This window comes from Convolutriloba macropyga, chromosome 4, assembly GCF_964194025.1.
Source record: "Convolutriloba macropyga chromosome 4, txConMacr16.3, whole genome shotgun sequence".
In the NCBI taxonomy this organism is placed as follows: Eukaryota; Metazoa; Xenacoelomorpha; order Acoela; family Convolutidae; genus Convolutriloba; species Convolutriloba macropyga.
Window position 1 is genome coordinate 55,405,336 of NC_134471.1, and position 13,199 is coordinate 55,418,534.

Genomic DNA, 13,199 nt, shown 5'->3' on the forward strand with positions numbered 1-13,199 from the left:
ATGATATTTTTCTTGCAGATTTCTTTAGAATATTTACAAAACGATGGTTGTGCTTATCTAACTGTGATTTATCTATTTTCGCCACCAGTGGTGTATGCTTGTTAAGACGGAGTTTTGGTTTTTGAAAACTTTCGACTGATAGTTTTTCTTTTTTTTACTGCTCGCTCTCGTGTGTATGGAAATATGCTTTGTTGAGTTCAGAGGCTGTTTTCTATCCGTTTTTAGAATCAGGTATTTATTGTATTCAATTCTTGGGAAGTTAAGAGTTTGTGATTGTTTTAAAGGGTTTTTCTCCTTTTATTAACGTTCTTTGTTTAACAGAAGTCCAGATTGTCACGTTTGTCTGGAATTACTCACTTACTTTCTCAACTTAATCAAGAATCAATTACATTAAGAAACGTGATTAACTTAAAAAGCCCGGTTATTAAGTTACAGTGCCTTAGTTAACCAGGTTTTATTTCAATAATAATTGGTGTTTCTTACTAGCCGTTGGCAGATAATCAAATTGCTTTTATTCAGGACTGTTTTCGAAATTTGTTTTTTTTTCACAGGTAACATTTTTTAGTTCGACTTCTGACGTAAATCACTTGAAATTTCATCTTCATGGAATTTAGAATGCATTCAACAATTTTTTGCAGATTTTTCAATTGTTTGCTATTTGTGGTGCTTTTATTAATGACCGCCTTCATTGACTTCCTAAGAACCCGGCTTGCGTTGCTCTTTTTTTCTTGCGGTTTTCTTTAGTATATTTACAGAAAGATGGTAAAGTTTTTCTAACTGTGATTTATCTATTTTTGTCACAGTTGGTGTATGATTGCTTAGATGGTCTTTCATAAATGTGTATCTCAATTTTTGGTTTTTAAAATTTTGCCACTGATAATTTTTTGGTTGTTTTCTGTTCGATATCGTGTGTAGGGCAATATGCATTGTTGACTTCAAATGCGGTTTCTTATTCATTTTGAGAATCAGGTTTTTAGTGTATTCAATTCTTTTTAAGTTAGGTTTCGTGTTTGTTTTAATGGCTGTTTCCTTGTGTTAACGTTTTTTGGTTAACATAAATCAAGATTTTCACGTGTGTTTGGACTTACTTAACTGAATCAAAAATCAATTGCATTAAAAAACGTGACGAAGGGCGAAAGCCCGGTTATTAAGTAACAGTTCACAATACAAATTGTTGTTTTTAATAGCCGCTGGCAGGTAATCAAATGGCTTTTTTTGAGGACTCCTTTTTCGAATTTTTTTCTGTTAGTTTTTTTCTTTCAGGTAACAATTTTTTGTTAAACTTCTGACGTAAATCACTTAGTTTCTTCTTTATGGAATTTAGAAGTTGATCAAAAATTTTTTGCAGCAGCGTGAATGCATTCAAGGCAAAAATGCTGATTGAACTGATAAATCGCGAGCTTAATTTTGCGCATGAAGGTTTCATTCACGAAGATATGGCCATAGACTTATTATCTTGTTATTAAATTTGATCAAGAAAACGCTAGCCAGAGGTGAATTTTTAATTGCTCTCAATCGAGTTTTGTTGCAATTATATTATGTCTTTTTATAGTCTTTCTTGCGTTTTATTTTCCGCTGGACTTCTTTGTTGTCTTACCCTTTTAACTTTTAGTCTTCAATATCGGGATAAACAGGTAACGCCCGGAGGGCATTAAGTGCTCTTGGAGCCTTTTAGCTTACTATACTCTAACTATGGATTTCAACGAAACCCTTTTGGGGAGACATACATTTATGGTGTGAAGGGTGGTTTTTGGAATGTAACCCCCCTCCCGTTCAATGTCTCCCCTCCTCCGCCGGTGGGCTCTGGCTTCAACCAAAGCCCGTTCAATTAAGCTAAAGTCAGCCTCCCTAAACCGTAGCTAGCTAAAGACAAAGCCAACCGCTCGCCAGTCTTTTGAGAGTAATTAGCCTGACCTTAGTCGGTTATTTTTTTTATATTGGCTTGAATGAAACTAATTTATCTTACTTTTTAAGCAAAAAAATCCCCTATAAAGATCGGTTCATTGAAGTTTTGTTTTTTTAAGAAAGATTTGATATTAAAATGTAATTGTAATTTGATTGATTTTTCTGTTGCAGCGTTGAAGCACTTTTTGTACGCAAGAGCGGCTCTTAATGACAGAAAATGTTGAAAGACTTTTTGTACGCATGTGCGGCTTTGTTATCAAAATTTTTGCTTGACCTTTTGTCGTTTTCTAAAATATTTGTTTGCTGTCTCGAGTTATTTGCATTTTGATCAAAAGAAACTGATTAAACAGGTAAATCCCGGAAATTAATACTTCTCTCTCCAATTATCGGCCTTCATCATCCTAAATCCACCTTTTATCCCAACCTCTGTAAGCTTAATCTGGATACAATCAAAGCGCCGACCCATCGGCAGTCAGTCAAGAGCAATTTTTTATCTGATGGTCGTGTGTGTGTTATGTTTGACCAATTTACGAACATTACGAGACATAAATTTATGGTGTGAAGAGCAGTTCTTAGAGTTTGACCACTTCCTCTTAACCCCCACCTCTCCACACACACACACACTCACGTTAACCACTCTCCCCAACACTCCACCCGCTCCCCCTGCCGTCACATGCTCCCACCCCCTCAGTTAAGCTAAAGCTAGCGTCCCTAGCGGCAGCTAGTTACTGACGAAGCCAACTGTCGTTTGAAAGCAATTCGCCCGATGTTGAAATATCTTTTTACACCTGTGATGCCCATATAAGCAGCGTACTTGAGGCGAAAAGAGAAAAAATAAGCTTTGTTTTTCTCGAGTAACCAAAAAATTAAAATTCTCGAAAAATCTTTCATGAAGGTTATTAATAGCCGCCGTCAGCCTCTCAAACGGCTATTATTTAGGCGCTCTCCTTTTTTATTACAATTCAAAGAATTTGAATTTTATTGGAGCGCTGTGTTTTTTTTAAAGATCTTTTCACGCATTTTCATGATTTTTGAAGTCAAATTGGAGTGATGATTTTGATCACGCCGAAACAGGAAGTGGTCCGACAAAGCAATTGGTTTTTCGGCGTGAGTTTTTTTGCTCTAATTTTATATTACAGTGAGAAAACGGTCACTCCATTCTTAGTTCATTTTAGGCCTAGATCTTTGTTTGAACCAAATTTCCACTTCTCGCTGGTGGTTTTTTGTTCACAAGTTTATTGTTAACGTTTTCCGTTTTACATGTCACGATTTTCACGTTGGACTTCTGACTTACTTCACTCACTGTTTCAACTGAATGGATTTTCAATTCTTTCACGCATTCAATTACGCAATGTGATGAATACTGTCAAAATCGAAAGATCAAGATCAAAAGAGACCGGAGAAACCGGTAAAGCCCGATCATTATTAAGTCATTGAGAATTAGGTTATCAAAGTTCATTAGAATGTTTGCTAGCTGACATTGGTATTAATCTTATTAGCTTTCAGTTTAGAAGATGAATTAAGTATAGTTTTAGAATCTAACTGAAACTGCACGCCAAATCAGAACACTTCTTGGATCTGGAAAAAAAATACAGAAAAAAAAATCAGTCAATTTGTCGCTTTTTCTTTTTCTGTTTCAATCCCGATGTGCGTCAACGGTGGCTATTTTCCAGCAATCTACCGGCTGTGTTATCAATTGGTGTGCATTTCGGTGAGTTTTCCTTGCTACTGCTGTTGTAAAAAGTAGTAAAATTTCACCGTCCAAAAAACCAACTAATTGTGCTTAATTGCGTTTTGTAAAGGACTTTTTTAGCAGCACTTTTTAAGTTGTTCATTTGCAAAATAATTTTTAGGTTCTTCGTGCCTGAGATCCGTCTGGCCTCGCAGCCCTCTATGGACATCGAGAAAGAATCAACTTGTGTCTTGTCAATCACGAACCCAACTGACTTTGTCATTCGAGTGAGAATTACTCCAATCGACTGTGAACATAGTTCGAAGGAAGAGAATATCGGTGATCTGGCTGATGAAATAAACACTAATGTTAGTTTCGGTCATCATATGTGCGCAATTTAACAACGCTTAATTTGCGATTAGGAGTCATAAAAAATACTAGTGGGAGGGTGGGAAGAATAGATCCAAGTTTTTTTTATTAATAGCCGCACAGCGATAGCTGGGGCTATTATTGGCCTTCTCTTGGTTTTTACAATTCAGAGAATTTGACTTGTATTGGGGCGCTGTGTTTTTTTTAAGATGTGCTCACACATTTTTCAACGAATTTGATCTTCCAAAACGGGATAAACAGGTAAAGCCCAGCGGGCATTAAGTTTCATTAGAGGTCCAAAGTGGTCTTTAGTCGTCCTTTGAGTGCTTAGAGTGGTGCAGCCGCTGGGATGGCCTTAATTTACGGTTGAAAGGTCATTTTTAGCAGTTTTGGGCTCAAAATGGTGCAATCTTTCATGTTTTTTGTGTTTTTAATAGCCGCCCTCATCTTCTCAGCCGGCTATTATAGCGCTCCTATTTTTACAATTCAAAGAATTTGAATTGTATTGGGGCGCTGTCTTTTTTTTTTACGACTCGAAGAGGAGTATTGGTTTTCTTAAGGTTTTTTTTTTTTTACCGGAAGTACTATTCGTTCAGACGATGTTTTGACCTAAAAGCAAAAGCGAGTAAAATTGCAGTGTGAACTAATTTTTTCTGAGCGAGAGAAGTTTTTTGATCATGCGCTGCGTTTAGTGAATGTTTTTTTGACATTGAAAAGTAATTTTTGACTGAATGGCATATATAGTTAACCGTTTTTAGCCGTTTTTTCGTCTAAGTGGCCTAGTTTTTTTGCTTGTAATTTGGTTTTTGTAGAAATAATTTTTAATTGATGCTATGTTGAAATGTAAACCCCCGAAATTGATAGCACAGTATTTTGCATAGCCTGAAATTGCGTTTCAAATGCGAAATTGGCACATATTTCTTGATTTTTTAGTTAATTTTTGGCTTTTTTTTCTATTAATTTCTTCATTTTTGGATCTTTTAACCGTCTTTTTGTCAAAAATCAGTTAATATGGCAACTTCCCTTTGATAATTCATATACTCAATGCCTCTTTCTACCTCGATGTAATTTTGTTTCATAAAATTGTACATTTGCTAATCCGATTTTCGTAGTTTTTTGCCAATTTTTTTCAGTTTTTTGTTTGTATTTTGCTTTTAATTACTAGAAATAGTATTTTGGGGAACATGAGAGACTATAATTTCGTTTCAATAAAAATTGAATCATTTTTTTGGTGTTAAGTTTTTGAAAAAACAGATAATTTTTTTCATAAATGCAGTCTTTAATATTTTTTGGCCACTTTTTTGCAAAATGCTTCATTGTTTTGTATGTCTGAATTCTGCTTGATCTTTTTTTATTCTGTTCAGCAAGTTGGATTTTTGTCTCGAATGACTCGTTGTCTTTTCTATGTCTCGAATGCTGATCAATGAAATGTACTCGTTTTTCTTGATTTTTTTAAATTTGATTTTTAACTTTCAAAAATCAAGAATTTGTCTTTTTGTTACGGTGTTCCTAACATTGTATTCATATTCTTCACATTCTTGTTTGTATCATTCTAGTTTTGTTCTGGCACCTACTTTTATATTCGATATATTGATTTTTTCAGTTGCTAAAAAATTGACTGAATTCAGCTTTTTCTTAGATCTTGCTTTCTTCGGTTTGCAATTGATTTAATTCAAAATAAGGCAGTACTGGGACTTTGCTAGAAAGTCTTTTCCAACATTTCTACTTATTACTATTCATTGCAATTTTCTTCCGGGCTTGGTATTGTTTTTCGACGATTTTTTGCCTTTGAATATTATTCTGTTGCTTTTGTTTTTCTATGATTAATTTAATTTTTGAATTAGCCTGAAATCATGTTGTCTAGCATATATATACAACAAGGAAGAATCATGTATTATTTTTTATCTTAATTGCCGTGATTAGAAATCTAATTGTAGTGGTTCTCTGATTCTTAGAGCACTCTTTTTTGAATAATTTTGACTTTCCTGTCTTTTTTGAAAAGTTTTTATCTGCCGTTTGCTTTCGCGATCTTTTTCAGATTAGAATCATTAATTATCTGAGGGCAATTGATGGCCCTGTCAGCTTTGTCAGGCTGTCAGTTTTTTGACCATCCTGAAAATTTCAGACTTTTTTAACGTTACCAAACGTTTTCAATAATAAAATTTTGCTGCATTTTCTTTCTCTTGGGGACAGTGGTTTAAATTTCACCGATTTTTAGATCAGACCCGGGGAGGTAATGATTTAATGGTTTAATACAAAAGGTAATGACTTCAGCTTTTTGTGAAGTTTTGGTGCTTCGAGTCGCTTCCGGAATTCTTCCGGCTATGTTTTTAAGATCTGTTCACACATTTTCATGATTTTTGAAGTCAAATTGGAGTGGTGATTTTGGTCACGCCGAAACAGGAAATTGAGCGAAAAAGCGAGTGGTTTTGCGGCGTGAATTTTTTTCGCTCTTATTTTAAAGTAGAGTGAGAAAACGGTGTTTGAACAAAAATTTGGTTTCTCGGAAGTGGTTTTTGTTCACATGCGGCAATTTCACTCTGATTTTTACTGTTTTTTTTTCGTTTTTTGGATCGGATTTTTTGTAAGTGGTTATCCCAATCCATTCACAGCTCATTCTAGACCTAGTTTTTTTGTTTGAATTAAATTTTCATTTCTCGCTAGTGTTTTTTTTTTGTTCACATGCGGCATTTTGACATTGATTTTCTGTTTTTTCTTATTTTTATCTGATATAAAATGGTTTTCTCAATTCACTCATAGTCCATTCTAGGTCTAGTTTTTGTGTTTAATCAATGAAAATTCTTTGAATTGTACGTCAGGACGTGTCCTGCTATGTTTTTTTACTTCGTCGAATAAAAAAATGTTTCGCTTTACCTCATTTTGCCGCCTTTTCAACATTTTGCGTGAAATCTTTTTGACTTCTCTAGGCTAGTTTCTCTCTTCTCTCATTCTGCTAAAATTGATTTTGAACATCAGTTGCTCAGCAAAGCAATTCAAAATGAACAGTCAGTATAAAAAATTGAAGTCAGAAATAGAAACGGGATAAACCCATAAAGCCCAATTTTAGATGCCCGCTATTTGAACGTCGGTCCTATAAGTATTAGTTACCTCTCTCTAATGCTGATTGTTATTGATAGTAGCCCCTGTAGCCTCTCTCTAAGAAACAGAAGTATGTTCAACTACGAAATGCCATCAAAATAAATCGGACTTAAAAAAAATGTTTGTACGAAAATCTTTTTTTTTCAATATCTTCTGTTATTTCAATCCCAGTCATGCTTATTGGAATCAACGGCGGCTATTTTCCGGCAATCTGCCGGGTATGTTTGAGTTTTTTGTTTGATTAGTCTTAAGTTGAAGTTTTTAACTGAAGATGAAGGCCTTTTGCGAGACAAAAGTACTTGTTATGACCATTTTTTGAGCTATATGTTTACTACAAACACAAACACGCAAAATAATACTATTGTTTTCAAACTTTTTCAAGTTTTTTGAAAATTTTGAAATTTTTTGAGTTTCTCCCGCTTCTGGGGCAAGGGAATCTCCTTTGAGGTTTGGTTATAGAGCACTGCATAGTTTTTAGTAATAATGGATTGGTTTTCCACTTTTTAATGTACCGAATTTTAGCATTTTTTGATAAAATTTGCAACATTTTCTAAAGTTTTTGCCAATTTTTAATATTTATCCATTCTCAAGCGTCAGAAAACTTATTCCATTGCATAGTTTGATAAAAAGTTACTGCATAGTTTGATTTAAAAAAAGTTACTGCATAGTTGTTAGTTTCAACAAATTTGTTTTCAACAACTTAACCTTTCGAATTTTTGAAATTTTTTGATAAAATTTGCAATTTCTTTCGTTTTTTTCCAAAATATTTGTATTTTTTTCAGTTTTTTTAGTTTCATTTGATTTGTTTTCAACAATTTAGCTTTTCGAAATTTAGATTATTTTTGACAAAATTTGCAAATTTTTCAAGTCTTTTCAAAACATTTGTATTTTATTCATTTTTTCTTGCCTCAGTAACCAGGTAGCCTCATCCAAGGTTTGATCGTACGTTATTAAATAGTTGCTAGGGGGCAATTGAATGGTTTTCAACATTTTAATTGAACGAATTTCTAATTTTTGAAATTTGATTTTTTTTCTAAAAATTATTGTCTCTCGATCTTTGAGCCCATGAGTTTTTTAGGGCTCGGAATTGGGGTACTGTAAAGCCTCTAGAGACACAGAAATTCTTCTGGAGGTATTAATGTCATGATTTTCATCAACAATTCATTGAAATTTGCAATTGATTTCATTTTTTTGTTTCAGTCATTTTCGAGTTTCAAGGGCCAATGAATGTTTTTCAGGTCATGCAGATATAATACTGGTCCGATTTCAAAAACTAAATTTATTTGTGAACATGGTTTTGAAATAAGTATATTCAAGGGGATCAAATTTTTCCTAAGGGGTAAAAGCTTCAAGAGTTTTAGCAATGAGTATATTTTTGTTTAGTTTATTTCATTTTGTTTCTCAATTTTTTGAGATGATTCTGTTTTTGATTTGGCTTGCATTGTTCAATTGATCTGCTAGTCAGGTAAATTACTTCTAAGTTTTTCATTTAATTCTTTGAATTGTATTTCAGGACTTGTTCTGCTATGTTTTTTTTAATTTCGTCGTCGCGATTTTTGTTACGACCATATGACGTCACAACCACTTCAAATCTTCTTTTTGTTCATTCGTTCATGAAATTTCAACTGAAGTACGTGCGTGACGTCATTTTTCGCTCTTAGTTGAGCGAGTTTTTTTCTTCTTTCGGGTGATTAAATTTTTGGTCACACTTGACTTACCTCTCAAAAATGACTTCCTCACTTTGAAATTGACTTCTATTTACTTTAATTCAAAGAGATAAGGTCAAATGGGTGTGTGTCACTCTAAATCAAGGTGATTTGAGAGCAGCTAATAGAGGGAGCAAAAACTTATACAGATTTTTAACCAAAATATAACATATCAGCCTTCAATGAAAAGACGAATTTTTTGGTCTGTCTTTTTTACTGTTTTTTGAGACTGCAGATCTACGAAGCTATTGCGGCTATTTTCTGGCAATCTGCCAGCTATGTTTTTTTTAATGCAGATGGCTTTTGTAAGCTAGACAGAAAATCGAATTTTCGAGTAAAATGTTAAATGTTTTCAACCGCTGTGATCTAGCTTCAAGAAGTTATATGAGTGCTTTAATAGTACTATTGAATTGTTGAAAGTTGGCCGACTAGAATGTATTTAAAAGTTTTTAGTGCGAGATCGAATAATATTATAAGACTTGCTTTCTCTCTTTGTGTGGTTATATTTGTCGTCATTATTTTCTGGTTTTGCGTTGTGAACTATCATCTGAGCCAGTTGGCGTACGGGCGTCTTCGGAGAAGTAAGTGTCTATTTAGGGTAATAAGGCTAATAGTGGCATCCTTAGTGTCTTTTCTATGGAAACGGCATAGATCACGATTGCAAAGAGCTTTAACTTGGGCATGGTAGCCGAGTGGTTAATGCTAGTGGCTAGTATGGAGGAGATCGGGTGTTCGAAGCGTCCTTGCTCGGGACTTTTTGTACCGATAAGAATTATTTAACCTACACCCCCTCTGAATTAAATTTCCCCGCCTGTCGTTCGAGAGCAATTTGACCTGCGTTAGTCGGTTTATGTTAAACTTTTGAAAGCTTTCAAATGTAGAAATTAATGGAATAATTGATATTGAAAGAATTTTTCCTCTAATTAACGGAAGATGAGCTTGAGAAATTTTTTAATTCAATCGCGTGATGAGATTTTTCTATCATACTCGGCATACATTTGTAATAAGGAGGCTCGGTAATGTGCGTTTGCATATAATCTTCCGACCCTGTTATCCACTTTTTTGACTTAACTGTCTACCAAATGAGAAAGAGAAAGAAAACGTTCAAAAATACCCACTGTTCGAACATAATTGGTGAATGAAAAAAGAGTTGCTTCAAACTCAAACTACTAATTGATTTTAATAAAGCCGGTAATAAAACTTTAATTATGGCCAAACTCATTATTAATAGCCGCACAGCGATAGCTGGGGCTATTATTGGCCTTCTCTTGGTTTTTTACGACTCGAAGAGGAGTATTGGTTTTCTCTCGGTTTTTTTTTTTTTACAGGAAGTAGATTTGTTCACGCGGCATTTTGACCTAAAAGCAAAAGTGAGAAAAGCTGTCTTGGTGAACAGATTTTCGCTAAGCGAGAGAAGTTTTTTGATCATGCGCTGCGTTTAGCGAATGACTTTTTGACTTTGAAAAGTAGTTTTTGACTGAATTGCACATATAGATTACCGTTTTAAGCCGTTTTTTCGTCTAAGTGGCCCAATTTTTTTTGCTTCTAATTTGGTTTCTTGTAGAAATAAATTTTATTCGATACTATATTAAAATGTCAACCTCGGAAATTGATGCCAAAGTGTTTTGCAGAGCCTAAAAATGCGTCTCAAGTTGAAAATTGGCACATAATTCTTGATTTTTTAGTTAATTTTTGGCTTTTTTTCTATTAATTTCTTCATTTTTGGATCTTTTAACCGTCTTTTTGTCAAAAATCAGTAAAATGGCAGCTTCTCTTTGATAATTCATATACTCAACGCATCTTTCTACCTTGATGTCGTTTTGTTTCACAAAATTGTACATATGCTAATCCGAATTTGGTAGTTTTTTTTCCAATTTTCGTCAGTTTTTTGTTTATATTTTGGTTGTAATTGCTAGAAATAATTTTTTTGTGCAACATGAGGGACTTTATTTTCGTTTCAGTAACAATACAATCATTTTTTGGCGTTAAGTTTTGAAAAAACAGTCAAAATTTTTTTCATAAATGCGGTCTTAACTTTAAAGTTCTTTGAACATTTTTTTTTTGCAAAATGTTTCAATGTTTCATATTTATGAATTTTGCTTTTTCCTATTTTTTTGATCTCTTCAGGAGGATAGATCTTTGTATCGGATGACTAGTTATCTTTTCTGTGTCTTGAAAGGTGAACAATGAAATGTATTCGTTTTTCTTGACTTTTTAAAATTAATTTTTAACTTTCAAAAATCAAGAATGTCGTTTTGTTACGGTGTTCCTTACATTGTGCCCATATTCTTCACATTGTAGTAAGTATCTTTCTAGCTTTGTCCTCGCACCTACATTTATTGTCGGTATATTGATTTTTTCAGTTGTAAAAAATGAATGATTTCAGCTTTTTCTTAGATTTTCGTCATTTCTTTGGTTTGCAATTGATTTCATTCAACATAAGGCAGTACTGAGAGTTTGATAGCAAGCTTTTTTCAAAGTTTCCACTTATGACTATTTACAGCAGCTTTCTTGCGGACTTGGTATTAATTTAAATGAGATTTTGCTTCTGAATATTCTTCTGCTTATGTCTTTTCTATGATCAATTTTATTTTGATTTTGAATGAAATCATGTTGTCTAGCATATATACAACACGGAGCAGGTGTGTGTTGTTTTGTCCTAATGGCAGTGATTAGAAGTGTAACTATAGGTGTTTTCTGATTCTTAAATTTGAGCAACTTGGTTTCTAATTTTATTATCTGCCGTTTGCTTTCGCGATCTTTTTCAGATTAGAATCACGAATTATTTGAGGGCTATTGGTAACCTTGTTTGCTTTTTCAGACTATCGGGTTAATGACCACCTTAATTTTTTTGGTTTTTTTAACGTTACCAAAAGTTTTCAATAATATAAAATTTTGCTGCATTTTGTTTCTTTGTTGAGAGTGGTTTAAGTTTCACCAATTTTTAGAGCAGACCTGGAGAGGTAGGGAGTTAAAGGTTCAATACAAAAGGTAGTGGCTTCCGCTGCAATTACAGCTTTGTTAGTGAAGTTTTGACGCTTCGAGTCGCTTCCGGAATTCTTCCGGCTATGTTTTTTTATTTCGTCGTCATGATTTTTGTTACGACCATATGACGTCACAGCCACTTTTTGTTCATTCGTTCATGCAATTTCAACTGAATTGCATGTGTTACGTCATTTTTCGCTCTTAGTGGAGCGAGTTTTTCTGTTCATGCGCGTGATTAAATTTTTGGTCACACTTGACTTACCTCACTCTCAAAAATGACTTCCTCACTTTGAAATTGACTTTTACTTACTTTAATTCAAAGAGAAAAGGTCAAATGGGTGTGTGTCACTCTAAATGAAGGTTATTTGAGATCAGCTAATAGAGGCAGCAATAACTTATACCGATTTTTAATCAAAATATAACAGATCAGCCTTCAATGAAAAAACGAATTTTTTTGGTCTGTCTTTTTTACTGTTTTTTTTTAGACTGCAGATCTACGAAGCTATTGCGGCTATTTTCTGGCAATCTGCCAGCTATGTTCCATTTTGAAAAACACTACTCAAGTCAAAATATCATCAGAGAAAAGCTAAACTGAACAATTCAAATTGTACTTCACTTCAAAGCAGGTGGGACCGGCCGTAATATTCGGTGACAGGTCAACCAAATCAGAATAAAAAAGGGGGCGTAAAAAACATCAACTAAAAGTAGTATTTAGATTATGATGTAACCCCTTGGGAGCCATTGGGACCGGTCATCATTGCGATAATGAATTAAATAATGCCAACTTGTAGCATTCATGAGACCTGCCACCGATGATACTAGAAAACAAGACAAAAAGCAAATTAAACAAACTAAAACAATTGGTCAAAATTTAAAATCTATTTTACAACCACTTAATAACAAAGTCAAAATGGCATCGACTAAAAGCAGACAAAAGTCTAAATAGCAGGAGACAAAAATGTTAAAAGCATCCAAAAAATTAGATGGATTAACTTATAACTTCTTGAGAAGATGAGTTTACCACTTACTAATCTTTGGTGTAGACTAAGTTTTTAGATTATGCTTTAAGTTGACAGAAATTTGATTAAAAAATGTGAGCTTAAAATTTCACTGATTTTTTATAAATCAATTATTTTCAAAGTTTATAACAACCATAAATGTTCAAATGAAAAGAGTAAATTAGAGGTTCAGAGAAAGATAATTGGATCTTTTCTGTTTGTGCCCGCAGTCTAGTGGTTGCATATTATTTCCTTCTGCATACGCACGTGCTATATTATTAGAGAATGATTTAATGTGTAATGACACGGGCTGTGTAATGGGGGGTTGCATAACATAGAGGGGAGCACAGGAAAAGATCCAGGTAACTGGATCTCTAAAAAGTGAAGTATAATCCATAAGACTACAAAATTGAGAACGAATTCTGGCAGAACTGGAAATTCCAAGTAATTTTACAAAGAATACAT

General features: G+C 33.8%; 1 protein-coding gene across 2 annotated transcripts in view; it reads left to right on the top strand.

Moving 5' to 3' along the window:
* The window catches only part of LOC142337764 (dynactin subunit 4-like), a 618,078-nt gene that overhangs the window by 582,105 nt on the left and 22,774 nt on the right, over positions 1-13,199 (top strand). For both annotated transcript variants that reach the window (XM_075387261.1, XM_075387262.1), the window contains exon 10: positions 3,759-3,945. In XM_075387261.1, the coding sequence (XP_075243376.1) occupies positions 3,759-3,945 (187 nt within the window). The remainder of the gene's footprint in view (positions 1-3,758; positions 3,946-13,199) is intronic.